At 38.0% G+C, this 21,219-nt stretch overlaps 1 protein-coding gene across 7 annotated transcripts in view; it reads right to left on the bottom strand.

Moving 5' to 3' along the window:
* TMEM135 (transmembrane protein 135) overlaps window positions 1–21,219 on the bottom strand; it is a 354,542-nt gene that overhangs the window by 243,425 nt on the left and 89,898 nt on the right. For 5 of the 7 annotated variants that reach the window (XM_054524881.2, XM_054524880.2, XM_024255711.3 and 2 more), the window contains 2 exons: window positions 5,024–5,151; window positions 1,285–1,377 (listed from right to left, as the gene is read on the bottom strand). In XM_054524881.2, coding sequence (XP_054380856.1) covers window positions 1,285–1,377; window positions 5,024–5,046 — 116 coding nt within the window. In that variant the 5' untranslated portion in view covers window positions 5,047–5,151. The remainder of the gene's footprint in view (window positions 1–1,284; window positions 1,378–5,023; window positions 5,152–21,219) is intronic. The other 2 variants (XM_054524878.2, XM_054524879.2) reach the window with 1 other exon arrangement.

Here is a 21,219-nt window from a genome sequence, read left to right as displayed (position 1 = left end):
ATTTATCTGGGACAAACGTGGCTAAATTCCTCAGCAATAAAAACAATTATTCATGAGATGGCAAGTATTTTCTTATGGCAAAACCTTTAAATTTTAACTGTTTACCTGACTGAACAGTTTATGTAAGTTTGCAACATTTTATAGAAATTGTATTTATTCACATGGAAAATTTCAGGCTGATAACAATAAAAATTTTTTTTTAAATACAAGATGTCTTAAAAATAATTGGGCCAGGCGCAGTGGCTCACGCCTGTAATACTAGCACTTTGGGAGGCCAAGGAGGGTGGATAACAAGGTCAGGAGTTTGAGACCAGCCTGGCCAACATGGTGAAACCTTGTCTCTACTAAAAAAACACAAAAACTAGCCGGGCATGGTGGCATGCGCCTGTAATCCCAGCTACTCGGGAGGCTAAGACAGGAGAATTGCTTGAACTCAGGAGGCGGAGGTTGCAGTGGGCCGAGGTCACACCACTGCACTCCAGCCTGCGCAACAGAGCAAGACTCTGGCTCAGAAAAATAAATAAATTAGTAATAATAATAATAATAGATTTGAGATCACTCAAAGAGCCTGAAGCAAAGTAAGCGGAACACAGATCTAGATGACAATAAAAAACTATTGTTAATTTTCTTAAGTGTGAAATGCTATTATGGCTATGGAAAAAATCTTTGATTATAATTTGTTTGTTTATTTGCTTGTTTTTTGAGACAGGAGTCTCACTCTGTTGCCCAGACTGAAGTGTGGTGGCACGATCACGGCTCACTGCAGCCTTGACCTCTGGGGACTCGGGTGATCCTCCCACCTCAGCTTCCTGAGTAGAAGGGACTACACGAGTATATCATCACATCCAGCTAATTTTCTTTGTATTTTTTTTTTTTTGTAGAGACAGGGTTTTGCAATGCTGGCCAGGCTGGTCTCAAATTCCAAGACTCAAGTGATCCACCCACCTCAGCCTCCTAAGGTGCTGGGATTACAGGAATGAGCCGCCTGGCCTAGAATTTGCATAGCCATATTTTAGTTAGGTCACATCATAGAACTCTCTAATCTTTTAGTAAACAGAGGCTATTACTGCTCTATAATGTCCATTTTTATATTTTTATAGACAATAAATATAAAATACATATAAACATTAATATAAAATTAATTTTCAATTAAATATCTGCAGAACTGAAAAAAATATATCTAGAAATATTTCTCATCCCTGTAAGTGATAATTAAAAAAAAAAATTACAGTTGTGGTGGGGGACAGGTAATCAGTTCCGTTAAATAAATATATGAAATTTTACCTGCTTTTTCTTTCAATGAGAATGGCCACGTAAGATGCTGGCAGAGCGGCACCAAAGCCAGGAGTCCATGAGTAGAATTTTCCAAGTATCTTCCTGAAATTTAAATTTGGAATTTTTGTATGAAATTCCTAGTTGGTCACCTCAGTTATTATGAATAGAAGTTTCCCTTCTCCATCCATCCTCTATTTAAACGTACCACAGTACCTCAAAATAAACATATTCAAAATCAAACTCATTATTATCTCTCTCCCCTAGCCCCATGAACTTGTTCTCTCTCCTCTATTTTCCTAGGTTAATAGCATCAACAACCACCTATCCACTTATGTTTGACAGGCATCATCCTTAACTTTGTTTCCCTTACCCCACATATTAAATTATTCCCTTAAATTATTACAGATGCAATTTATCTTTCAAATTCCTCTCCAACCTACTACCCCTGCCTTAGTTAAGTCTCTCACCAACTCTCATTAAGGCTGCTACAGTAACAACTAATGGGTAACACTCCTTTCAATAACAGCTGGCCACTTTCATTCAGGCATTCCCTGGATCCAAACCTGCTGGCTATGCAAACCCTCTGGCTTCTCAGTTTCATTTATTTATCAAATGAGGATAATATTACCTATCTCATAGAGCCATTAAGAGAACTATATGAGATATTTCCCAGCACCACGCAGGACACATAACAAGTACTCAGAAAGTGTTAGCTGTTATTACTATTATTATGACTATTTTTTCCACACATGGTAGACATTCAATAAATGTTTTCCCTTCTTTGCTTCCACAACCCTTGATAACTTTTTCTTACAGCATTTACTATTTTATATATTTTAGTTTTCTGTGTACATCATTTTTCATTTACTAGAGTATATTCCTTGAAAATAGGAATCCTCACAGTGCCTCATAAATGACAAATGACAAATGACCAGTAGCTGTCTGGGTTTTGTTTTTGGTTTGGTTTTGTTGTTGTTGTTGTTGTTGTTGTTGTTGTTGTTGTTATTAGATGGAGTCTTGCTCTGTTGCCCAGGCTGGAGTGCAGTGGCGCAGTCTTGGCTCACTGCAACCTCTGCCTCCTGGGTTCAAGCGATTCTCCTGCTTCAGCCTCCCGAGTAGCTGGGATTACAGGCACTTGCCACCACGCCCGGCTAATTTTTTGTATTTTTAGTAGAGACCATGTTGGTCAGGCTGGTCTCGAACTCCTGACCTCATGATCCATCCGCCTCAGCCTCCCAAAGTGCTAGAATTACAGGCGTGAGCCAATGCAGGATTTTTAAGAGAAAAAAAATATGTGGAGACATGAGGAAGTTTTTTTTCCTTGAAAACATATGTTCCTAAGAAAGGGAGAAGTAGCAAGTAAAAATTGCAAGCAATTATCTGAACAAAGTAGGTAAATTGCTAAATTATACATTATGAAAATTATATAGATAGATATATATAAGAATAAAGATTTTTCTTTTTTTATAGACAAGGTCTTGCCCTGTCACCCAGGCTGGCATGCAGTGCTACAATCATGGTTCACTGTAGCCCGAAATTCCTGGGTTCAAGGGATCCTCCTGGCCTCAGCCTCCCAAGTTAGCCAGGACTAGGGGCACACTACCGCGCCTGGTTAATTTTTTTTTTTTTTTAACAGGCAGAGTCTCACCATGTTGCCCAGGCTGGCCTCGAACTGCCAGCCTCAAGCAATCCTTCCATCTTAGCCTCCCAAAGTGCTGAGATAACAGGTGTCAGCCACGGTACCTGGCCTGAAATAATTTCTTAAACTGAAGCTCAGATTTAAAAAGATTAGAAAAGCTATTGAGGACATATAACTTGGGTATTTCTTGACATGGACATCAGAAACCTTCCACCTGTGAAGACTCCAATATAAAATCCATAAAGGACTTAAGTTATTGAATGTAAAATCTTAAGAAAAATGGACTTAGTGAATCAGTTATAGGGAGAACATGGATATTACCTTAAATATATTTTAAGTTCAAATTTCAAATGTCTATTGGACATGTTAACGTAGATGTCCCATAGGCACCACAAAAAGCAACACGTCCAAAGCAGATTTCACTGTATTTTTCAAATGCGCTTTTACTTCTGAGTTCCCTACCTCAAGTAACAGCATCTTATCTACCCAATTAGGAACAAAATGTAAGTGACATTTTCAATTCCACCCTGACCCTCAACCACCTCATGAGTTCTTATGGTCTCCTAGTGTCTTCAGGATACATGCTTCCACAACTTAACCAAACAGGTTCATAGAACATAAAGATGCTGCAATAGCAAGGTATACTTAACTGAAATTTTTTTAAAAACCTAATCATAAAAACTTTCTTCTTCTTTTTTTTTTTTTTTTTTTTTGAGATGGAGTCTCACTCTGTCACCCAGGCTGGAGTGCGTGGTGCGATCTCGGCTCACTGCAACCTCCGCCTCCCGGGTTCAAGTAATTCTCCTGCCTCAGCCTCCCGAGTAGCTGGGACTACAAGCGCATGCCACCACACCCGGCTAATTTTTTGTATTTTTAGTAGAGACGGGGTTTCACTGTGTTAGCCAGGATGGTCTCCATCTCCTGACCTCGTGATCCACCTGCCTTGACCTCCCAAAGTGCTAGGATTACAGGCGTGAGCCACCACGCCCGGCCGTCATAGAAACTTTCTAGAGAGCACATGATAAAGAGAGTTCCTTACATAGATTTTCATGTCAATTTAAAGGCATGATTTGTTCAATAGTATAAAAGCCTTATCAATTACTTTCCACATAATCTAAAAGTTTATAAATATTAATGATCTGATAATGATCTTAGGGAAAAATTTGTAAAAGACATTTGGAAATTACACTTTTTTTTTGAGACAGAGTCTGGCTCTGTTGCCAAGGCTGGAGTGCAATGGTGTGATCTTGGCTCACTGCAAGCTCCGCCTCCTGGGTTCACACCATTCTCCTGCCTCAGCCTCCCGAGTAGCTGCAACTACAGGCGCCCACCACCATGCCCAGCTAATTTTTTGTACTTTTTAGTAGAGACGGGGTTTCACCATGTTAGCCAGGATGGTCTCGATCTCCTGACCTCGTGATCCACCCGCTTCGGCCTCCCAAAGTGCTGGGATTACAGGCGTGAGCCACCGCGCCCGGTCAGAAATTATACTTTTAATTGCAGTTAAAATATACCTGCACAACTACTTTGTGCAACACTAACAGGAAGCTATTTTTAAAAATAAATAAATAAATAAACGTAAGTTTGAGTTTTCAGCAATCAACAGGAAAAAAATAAAAAGAAGTAATAGCTAATAAATATGTCAGATAAGTAAGAGCACTCAAAAGACTGAATTCTATCTGCATCTCTACAATGTATAAAGATACAGCACAGGTAATATATATAAGACTGAATCAGGACCAAAAGTTCCAACAACAGAATATACCAGGAGTTAACTTATTGTTTTATAAATAAAAACGTGTATGTTATAGTCTTTTGAAGTTTTTTCACTGCATGTGGCCCTAACCTATGTCACAGACAGTTGCTTTGAATTCCTGATCTATGAAATTGAAAAGCTAAGAAATCCTATTCAATAACTTGGTAAATATAACAGGCCTCAGAATATGTATAACATCTTAAAGCATTTTTGCTATATAATTACACCAATAATTTAAAGTTTATATTACATCTTGAGGACAGTAACCCACATAACATTTATGTAAACACATACTTGTTCCAATTTCAATAAAAGAACCTATATTAGTATCTATGGTGATTATGAGTACCAACCTTAAAATGCAAAAGAAAGCCATATACAAGGCCCCATTAGCAGTTAGAAATGAAGCGGACTGTAGGATCTCAGGGAGTAGTTTGTGTAAATAATAGTCTAATTTCCGTTTCCGGAGAATTGCTGCAATCTGGAAAGAGAAAGGATTTTTTGTTTAATCCAACTAACATTTCCCACTTAAATTAGCTTATATGTGGAAGCTACCAAATAAAAGCATATATTTATAAATTAAAGTAAAAATGTTGGCATTTTACTGGATCCTCTATAAAAATACAATGTTCAGGATAGAAAGGAAGACACCTGAATTTATTGAGGGTAAAATATACACCAACGAATTACGATATGGGTCATACATTGAAGGATCTCCATACATTGAGGGAAATATTTGTAATGCCTTAAAACAGTTTTAAACTGAAAAATGGAATATACTTTTAAATGAAAAAAATTCCAATTCAAACAAAAACTGGATGGTATAATAAAACTATATTACAGATTTTATCAGCCTATTACTATTAGAGAACTTCACTAATAGAAACCAGAGAAATTCATTCAGTTATTCAAACTTTACTACTATGTGGCAAAAAAAAGTGTATATATATATATACATATATATACGCACTACATATATATAGTATATTAATATATATATATAGTGTGTGTATATATAGTAAATTTAAAAAATAATGATTTCTGGCCTCCTGGAGCCCATTAAAAAAGAAAAGACCTGAAAAAATAATATTAAGAATATAGGCCGGGCGTGGTGGCTCACACCTGTAATCCCAGTACTTTGGGAGGCCGAGATGGGCAAATCATGAGGTCTGGAGTTCAAGACCATCCTGGCAAACATGGTGAAACCTCGTCTCTCCTAAAAATACAAAACATGAGCCGGCGTGGTGGTGGGCGCCTGTAGTCCCAGCTACTTGGGAGGCTGAGGCAGGAGAATCGCTTGAACCTGGGAGGCGGAGGTTGCAGCGAGCCCAGATTGTGCCACTGCACTCCAGCCTGGCAACAGAGTGAGACTCTGTCTCAAAAAAAAAAAAAAAAAAAGAATCTAGTAACAACACAACTAAGTATCACCTGTGACCAGAACACAGAAACACGAATAAGTCCCAATACAAAAGACTGCAGAAGTTTATCATAGGACTGTTTTATAAAAAATATCAACCTATCAGTCTTCATGACTTAGCTTTTAAATTTAGATTGAAAAGCTTTTTTTTTTTTTTTTTTTTGGTGAACTCTGAATATGAAAGGAAGATTTCTAGATTAAAACCAAAAAAGGCCCTGAAATAATTTAGCAATTATATGGATAGACATGAAATCTAAGTATTTATTGAGCAGACTATTAACATTCCAGGAAATAAAGCAATATAAATCATAATATGTGCAAGATACATAGATACTGAGGACTGATTAAGTGTTAGTAATATAATAGAAAGTACCACAGAATTTTAGCAGAGTGAGTTTAATACAGGGGAAGGCAGGAATTTCATGGAGAACAGGATATGAGCTGAATTGGGAAGAATAATAGACTCCTCACTAGTCGTGGAAAAGAGTACTTCTCCATCATAATGAAACAACATAACAAAAAAGGTTAGAACATAATAGGGAAGGAGTAAGAGGGTGTAAGAAAGAGAAAAACTAACTTGGGAACAGAAAGACTATAAAACTCTCCATTTATTCTCCATCTTTCTAGAGATAATACTTTCCCTAAAGTCAGTGATCAACAAATCTAATGACATCTTCTCAATTCTTCTGTTACTCCCTCCCTCTTCAAGCCTCTGAAACTGACCATCTATTACTTCGATTCAACTGTCATACACAGGAAAGACAATGATGAATAAGATCCAATCTTTTCCTTCAAGGAACATAAAATCTCCATAGGGAAATAGACACAAACAACAGCAATAAGCTATAATATGGCAGTGTGGTAAATGATAGGTTAAAAGAAAAGGAAAACTAAACCTCAACCTAAGTCTCACACTTTATGCAAAAATTAATTTAAAATGGATCACAGGCACAAATGTGAAACATAAAACTACAAAATTTCTAGGGGGAAAAAATGGAGCAAATCTTATGGATACAAGGCTAGACAATGCATTCTTAGACTTGACACCAAAAGCACAACTCACAAAAGAGAAAATTGATAAACTGAACTTCATCAAAATTCAAACTTTTTCTCTATTAAAGATCTGTTGGGAAATTTAAAAAGGCAAGCTCCAGAAGAGAAGAAAATACTTACAAATCACACATCTAATAAGGAACTAGTATCTAGAATACATAAAGAAGTCCCAAAACTCAACAATAAAAAGCAAAAATCCAATTAGAAAATAGGAAAATATATGACCAGACATTTCACAGAAAAGGATAAACAGACAGCAAATAAGCACATTAGCCATCAGGAAAATGCTAGTTAAAGCCACAGTGAGGTGTTATAACTATCAGAATGGCTAAAATAAAAAACAGTGACAATACCAAATGTTGGCAAGGATTCAGAAAAACTGGATCACTCATACATTACTGGTGGAAATACGAAATGGTATAGCAATTCTGGAAAACACCTTAGCAGTTTTTTGAAAAATTAAACAATCAACTATTATTTGTCCCAGCAATTGTAGTCCTGGGGTATTTATCTCTGAGAAATAAAAACATATGCTTATACAAAAACCTGTGAAGGAATGTTTATTGCAGGTTTGTCTGTAATCGTCAAAAACCAGAAACAACCCCGATGCCCTTCAATAAGTAAATGGTTTAACAAATTGTGATATATCCATGACATGAAATGCTATTCAGCAATAAAAATGAACAATAAAAAGCATATATGAAACAACCTTGACGAATTTCCACAGAATTATACTGAGTGGGGGGGAAAAAAAAAGCTAATCCTAAAGCTACATACTGTATGATTCCATTTCTAGAACATTTTTTTTGGGGTTTCTTTTTTGAGACGAAGTCTCGCTCTGTTGCCCAGGCTGGAGTGCAATGGCGTGATCTCAACTCACTGCAATCTCCACTTCCTGGGTTCAAGCGATTCTCCCTGCCTCAGTCTCCCAAGTAGCTGGGATTACAGGCGCCCACCACCACACCCAGCTAATTTTTTGTATTTTTAGTAAAGATGGGGCTTCGCCATGTTGGCCAGGCTGGTCTCGAACTCCTGATCTCAGGCGATCCACCCGCCTCGGCCTCCCAAAGTGCTGAGATTACAGGCGTGAGCCACCATGCTTGGCCTCTATAACATTTTTGAAATGACAAAATTATAGAAATGAATAACTTAGTGGTTGCCAGGGATTAAGGCGGAGTGGGTAAGTGGAAAAGAAGTGAGTATAGCTACAAAAGGCAACATCAGGGATCCTTCTGGTGATGGAAATGTTCTGTATTTTGACTGTATCAATGGCAGTATTTTTGTTGTGATATTATACTACTATTTTGCAAGATGAAACAATCGGGAGAAACTGGAGAAACAATCGGGAGAAACTGACTCTCTTGAAGAACTGTACTTCTTACAACTGCATGTGAATCTACAATTATCTCAAAATTAAAAGTTCAATACTTTGTGTAAAAAAAAAAAAAGGAGTCATTCGCATGACCAACAGGCATATAAAAGGCTCCCAGCACCATTAGTCATCAGAGAAATACCACTACACACACATTAGAATGGCTAAAATGCCAAGAACTGATAATATAAAGTGCTGGTGGGAATGTAGAGCAACTACAATTCTCACACAGCTTTAGGATTAGTTCTCATTTATTGCTCATGACAATGTAAAATTGTGGTCCCCTTGGAAAACCGTTTGATAGCATCTAATTAAATGTGTACCTACCCCATAACCCAGCAATTCCACTCCCAGGTATTTTACTCAAAAGAAATAAGTGCTTATGTCTGCCAAAACACATATTTATAGCATGATCTGTCATTACAAATACTGTAACCACCTAAATGTCCATTAACAGTAAAGTACATAAATTGTACATATTTACCATATTGATAGACCAAACTGTACAGTCTATTGTGAGAAACAGGAAATATCTAACACAAGACACAGAAAATAACCTAGGACCTTATCATCACTGTGCTGTAACCCAGAGCTTCTAACCAAGGTTTACAAGTGGCTGAAATACTGATCCTCTCAGTAGTCTAGTTAGCCAGGCCAGACACAAGGTAACAGGGCAGGGTGACCACCGCCTCTGTTTTCCCCAGTGTGCCACATATTTTTATCATTTTCTATGTAAACCACGGCACACTACAGCATGAAAAAAGTTAGGAAGCACTAATCTAAACAAATAACATACCAATAATTGTGTTAGCCATGTAGTAATTACAACAGCACTTGCACTCATGTATAAAATCATCAGACATCAGATACCTTCAGAAACATCACATTTTATAATCAAAGACTTTGTAATGTTCATATGCTTTGACCAAATAATTCCACATTCATTAATTTCTTATGAATTTTTCAAACATGCATATAAAGATTTAGCTAAAAAAAGGCACATCATACCACTATGGTTAAAATATATATCTGTATTTATGTATTTACATGACCTGGTTTTAGAAGACTATTTAATGCCCTAGGAAAATGAATCAAAATATATAAAGTGAAAAGACAGATTACCAAAAAATAATTTGTAATGAACATACAGAACAAATACTAGAATGTTATACACTGATCATCTCTAAATGGTTGATAATAGATTATTTTAATTTTCTTCTTTTCACTTTTGGATACGTTCCAGACTTTCTACAATAAATATATGTTACAATTTATAATATTGTGGCGAGGAGAACAAGTGTGAGAAATAAGGATTAATTATCATAGAAACAAATCTCAACGGGGAGTGGAAACAATCGGCATAATACAATACAATTAAGAGATTTTATTTTTAATCTTAACCCCACAATTATTTCTATGAAAAATCCTTGTTTAGAAATGTGCTCTTTAGATTTCAATCTCCTCATTTACTAAATAAAGAGGTTAAATTAAATAACAAAAGTGTTCATTTTTTCTACTTCTAAAATTATGTAATTTTTTTAAAAATAAGTGGGCCAAGTGCGGTGGCTCACGCTTATATCCCAGCACTTTGGGAGGCCGAGGCTGGTGGATCACGAGGTCAGGAGTTCAAGACCAGCCTGGCCAAGATGGTGAAATCCCGTCTCTACTAAAAATACAAAAAATAGCCGGGCACGGTGTCAGGCGCCTGTAATCCCAGCTACTCAGGAGTCCGAGGCAGAAGAATCGCTTGAACTCGAGGGGGTGGAGGTTGCAGTGAGCTGAGATTGCGCCATGGCACTCCAACCTGGGCGACAGAGTGAGACTCCATCTCAAAAATAAATAAATAAATAAATGATATTGGAAGAATTGGACATCTATGCGGGGGGGTGGGGAATGTACTTTGACCCCTACCTCAAACTATACACAAAAAGTAATTTGAAATAAATCATGTACCTAAATTTGAAAATTATAAAACAATAAAGTGCCCAGAAAAAGGGGCTGGATGTAGTGGCTCACGCCTGTAATCCCAGCACTACAGGAGGCCGAGGCAGGTGGATCACAAGGTCAGGAGTTCAAGACCAGCCTGACCAACATGATGAAACACCCTCTCTACTAAAAATGCAAAAATTAGCCAGGCGTGGTAGTGCACACCTGTAATCCCAGCTATTCAGGAGGCTGAGGCAGGAGAATTGCTTGAACCCAGAAGGCGGAGGCTGCAGTGAGCCGAGATTGGGCCACTGTACTCCAGCCTAGGCAACACAGTGAGAATTTGTCTTAAGAAAAAAAAAGTACCCAGAAGCAAACATAAGTTAATATCTTCACAAATATTCCAGGCATGAGTCAAAAGACAGGCAGCATTAAGCAGAGTTGATGACACGCAAGTATGGAGACCAACCTGACTAATACGATGGGCACAGACTGAAGAGTAATACAAAATTATAAGGTCAGGCCCCCAATTTAGAAGTATCTCTTCATAAGATTATCACTATTAAACATCCATCAGCACTATATATATTCTCTTGTTATTCCCATTTCTTTCCCCATGTGATTAGTGCTGCACATTTGCCATAGAGATGGTTGACTGTATTGGGATTGCACTTTACGGTCATGGAATAAAGCTAATTGGCCCTCAAAGGGGCTGACCCATGATCTTAGCCTTACTAGTACCAAACTCTGAATTAGTAGTTACTGTGAGCCTCCAAATTTGATCATTAAACTCTTCTAGAGAATACATTTCTAAAGGGTGATAGTGTGAGAAATCTAGTTTCTTTGGAAAATTAAATAGTTTGCAAATAAGAGTCAATTTTATGTTGTATCTATTTAATCTTTCTTAGAGTAATCTCTAGCAAAAAATGATTTATTTAAAGTAGGGTTTTTCAACCTTGGCACTACTGACATTTTGGGCCAGATCATCTGTTGTGCAAGGCTGTCCTATGCATTGAAGGATGTTTAGCAGCATCCCTGCCCTCTACTTTCTAAATGGCAATAGAATCCCCCCAGCTGTGATAACCAAAAATGCCTACATTGTTAATTGTCTCCTAGGAGGTAATATTGTGCCCCTTACTGAGTAAGAACAACTGCTTTAAAGGAAAGAGCATAATGAAGTTACATATTTTGAATAAGTTAGTTCCAGAGTTTTTATTTTATTTAAAAAAATGCTTATATAGCACTTGTGCCAGGCACCATCCTATATACCATACAAATGTCAACTCATTTAATTTCATAACAGTCTTTACCCCACAACTATTTGTATGAAAAATCCTTGTTTAGATGCTGTTTAGATTTCAATCTCCTCATTTTATTGGGCATGATTTTAACGAGCATGATTTTATTATCACCATTTTAGAGATAAGAAAAAGGAAAGGCCAGGTGCGGTGGCTCACACCTGTAATCCCAGCACTTTGGGAGGCCGAGGCGGACAGATCACGAGGTCAGGAGATCGAGACCACCCCGGTTAACACAGTGAAACCCTGTCTCTACTAAAAATACAAAAAATTAGCCAGGCGTGGTGGTGGGCGCCTGTACTCCCAGCTACTCTGAGGCAGGAGAATGGCGTGAACCCGGGAGGCAGAGTTTGCAGTGAGCCGAGATCACGCCACTGCACTCCAGCCTGGATGACAGAGCGAGACTCCGTCTCAAAAAAAAAAAAAAAAAAAAGGAAAGGAAACAAAAAAGAAAAAGTACAGAGAGATGAAGTTACTCAAGGTGACTGATACAGGCAGAGCAGGGATTGAAGTCAGGCAAGTGGCTCTTAACTACCAATTGATGTTGAAGTCAAAACACATTCTAAATAAGGAGAATTATGACTTATCCATACTGCATGTTATAAATTTAAACCTGTGACTTACTAGCTCCTACAGAAGTTCAAGTTGCCTATTCTCAGAGAAAAACACAAAAACATAGGGAAACTACAACTAAGATATGAAAATAACCTGACTCTTCAAAAATTTGGTGATCTAACCTGCAGAAAGACTAAATAAGGCACCATGATGACTCAGGGGCTAGAAACTACAGTTCCAGTCTACAAAAAAATAAAGAGGAAAGAAGATGGAAAAACAACATTCACAACACTAAATTAGCAAATAAAAAGAATTAATTCCAATAGAAGAGACCGGACAACAACCAGCTGTGCAATTAACTTTAACCTCTTCCTTGTCCAAGATCTATAAGATTTACTTTTTTTCTTTCTTTTTTTTTTTTTTTTTGATTCAGAGTCATGCTCTGTTGCCAAGGCTGGAGTGCAGTGGCGCGATCTCGGCCCACTACAACCTCCACCTCCCGGTTCAAGCAATTCTCCTGCCTCAGCCTCCCAAGCAGCTGAGACCACAGGCATGTGCCACCACACCCAGCTAATTTTTGTATTTTTAGTAGAGACAGGTTTTCACCATTTTAGCCAGGCTGGTCTCGAACTCCTGACCACGTGATCTGTCTGCCTTGGCCTCACAAAGTGCTGGGATTACAGGCGTGAGCCACCACGCCCGGCCCCAAGATCTGTTAATAGGTACTTTTTAATAAATAAGATAACAAATATAAAGTATTTAGCAGAGTAATTAGCACATAGTAGGCATTTTGAAAATGCTAGTTTCTTTCACTCTGCAGAATTGCTTCCTGATCCAACCCCAATTCCTTTTTGTGTTGTGCAGGTTTGTTTTATTAAGTGTTAAGAAGAGACTTCCGTCTCTGGTAATCAGAGTATCTGGGAAAGGCCAGGTGTGGTAGCTCATGCCTGTAATCCCAAAACTTTGGGAAGCTGAGGCGAGTGGATCACTTCAGGTCAGGAGTTCGAGACCAGCTCAGCCAACATGGCAAAACCTTGTCTCTACTAAAAATACAAAAGTTAGCCAGGCGTGGTAGCACACGCCTGTAATCCCAGCTACTCGTGAGGCTGAGGCAGGAGAATCACAGGAGAATCGCTTGAATCTGGGAGGCAGAGATTACAATGAACCAAGATCACACCACTGCACTTCAGCCTGGGCAACAGAGTGAGACTCCACCTCAAAAAAAAAAAAAAAAAAAAAAAAAGAACTTCAAACAACAGAACTAAAGTAGGATATTCATCCATAATCAAAAGCCCTCCTGTATTTTTTTTCCAAAAATTTTTCGGCCAGGCGCGGTGGCTGACATAAGCACTTTGGGAGGCCAAGGCAGGTGGATCGCCTGAGGTCAGGAGTTCAAGACCAGCCTGCCCAACATGGCGAAGCCCCGTCTCTACAAAAATACAAAAATTAGCCAGTCATGATGGTGGGTGCCTGTAATCCCAGCTACTTGGGAGGCTGAGGCAGGAGAATTGCTTGAACCCAGGAGGTAGAGGTTGCAGTGAGCCAAGATTGCACTACTGTACTCCAGCCTGGGTGACAGAGTGAGACTCCATCTCAAAAATAATTAATTCATTAATTAATTTTTAAAAATTTTTTAAAAATAAAAATTTTCAAAATGCTTTAAAAAAATAAGACCTTTCCATCCTGGCCAACAGGGTGAAACCTCGTCTCTACTAAAAATACAAAAATTAGCTGGGTGTGGTGGCACACGCCTGTAATCCCAGCTACTCGGGAGGCTGAGGCAGAAGAATCACTTGAACCCAGGAGTCGGAGGTTGCAGTGAGCCAAAATCACCACTGCACTCCAGCCTGGTGACAGAGCGAGACTCTGTCTCTAAAAAAAATTAAATTAAAATTAAAATTAAAAATAAGACCTTGTTCTCATGCCTGTAATCCCAGCACTTTGGGAGGGTGAGGCAGGCGGATCATGAGGTCAGGAGATCGAGACCATCCTGGCTAACACGATGAAACCCCGTCTCTACTAAAAATACAAAATAATTAGCCGGGCGTCGTGGCGGGCGCCTGTAGTCCCAGCTACTCAGGAGGCTGAGGCAGGAGAATGGCATGAACCCAGGAGGTGGGGCTTGCAGTGAGCCGAGATCACGCCACTGCACTCCAGCCTCAGCAACAGAGCAAGACTCTGTCAAAAAAATAAATAAATAAAATAAGACCTTGTTTTTAAAAAATATTTATCATAGGCCAAGGTGGGTGGATTACTTGAGACCAGAAGTTCAAGACCAGTCTGGCCAACATAGCGAAACCCTGTCTCTACTAAAAATACAAAAAATTAGCTGAGTGTGGTGGCACACACCTGTAATTCTAGCAACTCAGGAGGCTGAGGCAGCAGAATCACTTGAACCTAGGAGATACAGGTTGCAGCGAGCCAAGATCACGCCACTGCACTCCAGCCTGAGTGACAGAGCAAGACTGTCAAAAAAAACCAAAAAAGCATAATAAAGGAGGCAGAATTATTTGTTGTAACAAACAAATTTTTCTGTATACCATGTTTAATTTTATGTATCAACCTAACTGGGCCAAGGAATGCCTAGACATTTGGTCAAATGATTATTCTGGGTATGTCTATGAGGGTGCTTCTAGGTGAGATTAACATTTGAATCAGTAGACTAAGAAAAAGATTGTCCTTCCTAATGTGAGTAGGTTTCATCCCCTCAGCTGAAGACCTGAAGAGAACAAAACAACAAACTCCTCCTGCCTGATTTCTTGAGCTAGGACACTGGTATTTTTCTGCCTTCAGACCTGACTGAAACACCAGTTCTTCTTGGGTCTACAGCCTGCTGGCTTCCAGACTGGAACTTACACCATTGTCTCTTCTAGTACTTAGGCCTTTGGACTCACACTGGAATTACACATTGGCTCTCTGGCTCTCCAGCATGCCAACTGCAGATCTTGGCATTTATTAAGCCTCCAAAATTGTGAGCCAATTCCTTATTTTATACACACATACACACACACACACACACACACAGAGGCTTCTGTTTCTTTGAAGAACTCTAATAAGCTAAATCTGAATTGCTTCCAACATCTTTATTTTTAAGGTTAGAATCATAAGCTACAAAAGCCAAATATAAATATCTCAAACAAAATGACAAGAAACCAAGTATCATAGACCAATATTTACCTATCTTCTTACAGTTTTTAAAGCTTTTATATGTGCACTATCTCATATGATTCCCACAGCAAGCCATGAAGTTGTTAAGGCAGGATTCTCTTCTATTTATAAATGAAGAAATTGCATCATAAATCGCAAAGCAGAACAAAAACTCAGATCTTATAACTCACAACCAGTGCATTACACCATGCTGCCCCCAACAGATACAAGAATCAGCTTATAAAAACAAAACAAGAAAGCCAAAAAACTAGGGCAACTTGTTAATAATATATCTGGGAAGATACAAGCAATCTTCAAAAGTTTTCCGTAATGATGATACTGTAAAGCCTCCCTGTAATGAAAATCATACCATCAAACTTTAGCAATGACCATTAAGCCTTATATACCTTACCTGCAATAGCCTTCCTCTCCTACATTTTCAAATTTTTATATAAAAGTTGAGATAGGTTTTCAAGATAAAAATAAAATATACTTAAGTTACAATACTGAAACAAAATGTGATCAGGAACAAGACTCAGATTGAGCTCTGCATATATTATACCCATGTTCAAAACTGAGTAATACCAATATTTTTGTAATATAGGGAAAGTCTTGAAAACACACACCTGTCACTTCAACTTTTAGTGATGTAACTCACATGCAGCACCACAACTTTAAACCAAAACACTCTTTCATACCCTGCCATCTTCTGCATACTTAAGTACAAATATCATGGACTCTAATGTGAAATACTTTAATTAATTGGAAAAAATCTAATATATTTCTAATTGAACAACAATATTCAGATGAAAAATAGAAAGTATACATATTTGTTCCAGTCTCTCCAATAAGAATACTGGGTGACAAATTGGGTGAATATTGGGTAATGAATTGAATCCTTTAAACAGAACTCATGAACACTAAGAGTTCAAGCCCAGGAAGGATGATTTGAGAAAGAGAAGAAATCACAGATAACAGTAACTACTTGACTAAAAAATAACAACTGCCTCACTATTTGTTGATACATAAATTCCACTAAAAAGAAGATAAAGCCAATGTTAAAAGGTTTAAACTGCACTTCAACTCATTAATATTAAAGTCTAATAATTAGTCTGTTAACCATTTGATGGATACAAAATCCTTTACTAATCTTTGATAGGGTAATCCTAACCACCTACCTGAACCAGAAAAGAAATCTAATCATGAAATTTAACCATGGGAAAAACAGAAAAGAGCACAGAAAAAGAAAGCTTTAAAAAGATGCTTGGCCAGGCGCCGTGGCTCACACCTGTAATCCCAGCTCTTTGGGTGGCAGAGGTGTTAGAGGCGTTCGAGCCAGAGAGGCTCCATTTTGAGTGAGGGCTAGGAAAATGAGGCTGAGACCTGCTGGGCTGCATTCTCAGAAAATTAGGCATTCCTAGCCTCCAGATGTTTACGGTTAAAGGAACAAATTAATAACGTTTACTAAAACAGACCCAGACTTGGTAGTGGCCAGATATCCCAATATCTGAAGAACAAAGGCATTCCTAATTTTGCTGTAACAATATCAATTCTTGCAAAATATAGCAATTAAGAAAATTAATCCTTTACCACAACACAAATCCTTGTAGCAGAGCACATCTCCCCATATATACCAGCATTGTACCTAGGGTGGATGCATTCCTCTTCTGACTTTGAGGAACATCCTACTCTGTCTATGGAGTAGCTGTCCTTTCACCACTTTACTTTCTTAATAAACTTGCTTTTGCTTTGCACTGTGGACTTGCCCTGAATTCTTTCTTGTGCAAAATCCAAGAATCCTCTCTTGGAGTCTAAATCAGGATCCCTTTCCTGTAACAGAGGTGGGTGGATCACTTGAGGTCAGGAGTTCAAGACCAGCCTGACCAACATGGTGAAACCCCAATTCTACTAAAAATACAAAATTAGCCAAGCATGGTGGCGCACACTTGTAGTCCCAGCTACACAGAAGGCTGAGGCAGGAGACTCACTTGAACCCAGGAGGCGGAGGTTGGCGTGAGCCGAGATCGTGCTATTGCACTCCAGCCTAGGCAACAAGAGCAAAACTCCATCTCAAAAAAAAAAAAAAAGATGCTTAACTTCTCAGACTTCACAATTTTGTCGAAAACAATCTCAACTTACCTTTAAATGGAGGAAGACAAATAGAAGTTATTCAAAATAGTTTTTCTAATATTTGTAATTGAAAATTTCTGACTACTATAATTTAAAACATAGATTTTACTAGAAGGAAGTTTCAGTTTCAGAGCATCTGCTAATAGAGGTATTTGTAGGCAGTTAAGTTTTCTTACTGCCTTTGACTTCGAGGTAAGTAAAGGCCAAATTCTTGACCAGGGTATTGGATTTGTGAAATTGTCAAATAAACTATTTTTCTATAAAGTAATTGCTTCTTATTTCTCTTGATTTGTCACATTAAAATTTGTTTTTTGTGCCATAAATGTTAAACCTAATATATGTGCATTTCATATATATTCATATAATCACCATGTCACTTCCTTAGGAAAGGCTTCCCAAACCCTCTACACTAGAATGGATCCTCTTGTAAACAGCCTAGTAACATTCTGTACATCTTCTTAATAGCACTTATCACAGATAATTTCATGTGCATTTGTTTTAAGGTTATCTTCCCCCTTCACTGTTAACCTCCACGTTCCCCTCACTCCAGTATTTCTTACCCATTGTAGGTAACATGTAATATTTGATTAATGAAATAAGGGTAGATAAGAGACAGTGAAAGGAAATGAAGATTCAGAGTAAATACAGTTATACTACACTCCATGGGCTCTAAATGCAGCTAGGGGCATACGGAAATTTGGCTGTTTCTGGTTAATTCAGTGCCTCCTGTGCTTGCGAGTTTCTGACATATGGGTCTGAAAAAAAATTGTCCCATGTGTATTTCTTTCAAGGTTTAAAAATCGAATCTAATCAGAATAAGCCTTCCTTCATCACTGGCAATAGGTGCAGAATCTTTCAAGGAAACTCCCAAAGTGGATTAATCACAATCCAAACCCCCAAGATCAAGTAAGAATCAAGAAACCAAAGCAACCTGACAAATCTAATGAGTTAAAAGGCTATACAAAATAAATGACAGTAAGTTGAAAAAATTCAGCATTCTTATAAAAGGAACTTGCTCAAATCTGATGATACTTGATTTAGCACTCTTCCTTAATACTTTTCTTTCACATATAAATTATTTAAGGTCCATTTTACTAAATATTTCTCTTTTTTTCTTTTTCTTTTTTTTTTGAGACAGAGTCTCACTCTGTTGACAGGCTGGAGTCCAGTGGCACAATCTAGGCTCATTGCAACCTCTGCCTCCGGGCTCCAGTGATTCTCCTGCCTCAGCCTCCCCAGTAGCTGGGACTACAGGCACGCGGCACCATGCCCAGCTAATTTTTGTATTTTTAGTGAAGATGGGGTTTCACCATGTTGGCCAGGCTGGTCTCAAACTCCTTACCTCAGGTGATCCGCCCACCTTGGCCTCCCAAAGTGCTGGGATTACAGGCGTAAGCCAACCTGCCCGGCCACTAAATATTTTTCAATACTGCTATGAGCCAAGTTAGTTAAAATCTTCTTTAATTTATTTCAATTATTGATTCCCCTCAAGTATAATTATGAGGAAGACAGAGCCTCATATATGATATGTAAGATCAATTCACCATACTAGCTTGACTCATTAATTATTCAGGCTCACTAACAAATACTTATTAACTATATTCCTAGTATCCAAAGATAAAACAGATTCATTTCCTATTACCTGAAGGAAAAAATACACAAATCTCAATCACAACATTAAGAGCATATCAATGAGTAGAAAGAAAACTAAGATTAGTGAGTAATTAAAAGGCAATTTAAAAGTTTAACCTATGGTCAATAGAGATTCAAATTAAGTCTTTAATACAGTACTATATTATGTACTATATTACGATAATGGAAGAATAATAAATCTAAAATATTATAAGACCCTTAATCATCAAAGCATCAACCACTATTAGGCATTCTATGTGCCCAGTTTAAGTCCTTGGGGATGAAAACATATTTCACATTCACTATACTATAAAGTAATGGAAGTAACTGTAATGTAAGAAATTGTACTGACATTTTAAAAAGACTTTCTTCAAAATATTTTATTTAGTTATTTGTTAAGCCATCACTTCAATTAACTCCCCTTCCCTAATTACCACCTACCACCTGCCTATCACCTAAGTAAGTACTCAATAACTAATAATGATAATAAATAAACAATCAATCTATTATCAAGGTCTTACCACATTTTTCACTTCCAAAGCTTGTACAGATAGATTTATACAACATAAGTCTGCGTTCCAGCCTTTCAATCCACATCATCTCTTCATAATCAATAAAAAAAGTATCCATATATATATATATATATATATATTGCTTAAGCACAAATTGAGGCACGAATTTTTTTCTCAAAGTCCTAACTCACAAAACAAGAGTTACCTTTTATGTATTCCATAAAAATACACATTTTTCTTTACAATCTGGCTGTTGTGCAATTTAAGATATTCCCCAGAAATCAAGAGCTCTCTGTCGTAAATTACATAAAACATAGACTCAAAATATTAAATAAATTGTGTGATTAAATCTAGATCGAGGTGGAAAAGCAAAGGGGAAAATCGCATGAAATGTAATTAAACAAGCAACAGATAGACCACATAAGGCTCTGAAGGCCATGGTGATGATTTCATTGTATTGCATTGGAAAGCCCCTGGAGAGTTATGGGCAGAGGAATAACAAAAGCTGACTTGCATTTTTAAAGGATAATAGATAGGTATTTTATCCTCATTTTATAGATGAGGACACTGAGGTTCACAAATGTTAAGAACCTTGCTCAAGGTCACAATGCCAGTAAGTGGCAGGACTGAGATTCAAGTCCATGCTCTTCCCATCTCTTTCAATACCTCCCAAAACTCCTTTACCTCAAGACTCAGTAACACTACCACCTCAATCTCTTCATACAGCTCTGTCTGCTTCTTTCTTTTCCTCTGCTCCAAATATAAGCATTCCCCAGGTTGTCTTCTCTTTCTAAACTCTCTCCCTTGTCGACCTAACCCATAATCATGGGCTCAACTTTCATCTCTAGGATTAGGACATATAAACCTATATCTCTAGCCTCAGTTTCTCTCTACCCCTGCATTTCTCAATGTCGCATGGTCATTCTCCACTTACATACTGCACTAGTAATTAAAACTCAGTATGTCCCAAAGCAAGCCACTATGTTTCACTGAAAATATTTTTTCCACAGCACTACCTTCTACATATCCTAATAAGCAAGGCTTAAAATCTTAAAGCTTTATTTGATCCTTCAACCTTACATCTTTACATCTGAGTTACTGGGTTTATTTTGTTGTTTGTTTATTTGTTTGTTTGTTTGTTTTTTGAGACACAGTCTTTCTCTGTCTCCCAGGCTGGGGAGCTGAGATCTCCGCTCGCTGCAAGCGATTCTCCTGCCTCAGTCTCCCAAGTAGCTGGGATTACAGATGCCCACCACCATGCTGGCTAATTTTTGTATTTTTAGTAGGGGAGAGGTTTCAGCATTTGACCAGGCTGGTCTCGAACTCCTGACCTCAAGTGATCCTCCCGCCTCAGCCTCCCAAAATGCTGGGATTATAGACATGAGCCACTATGCCCTGCCTGAGTTACACTGTTAATCTAACAGTTACATATACCACTTTACTTTTATTTTTATCTGTACCTTATGGCATTTATCTCTATGAATTTGTATTCCAGGAGTATATGTGC

The sequence above is a fragment of the Pongo abelii genome, chromosome 9 (assembly GCF_028885655.2).
Source record: "Pongo abelii isolate AG06213 chromosome 9, NHGRI_mPonAbe1-v2.0_pri, whole genome shotgun sequence".
Classification (NCBI taxonomy): domain Eukaryota; kingdom Metazoa; phylum Chordata; class Mammalia; order Primates; family Hominidae; genus Pongo; species Pongo abelii.
Note: the sequence above shows the minus strand (reverse complement) of the source record. Positions and strands in the feature narration are given on the sequence as shown.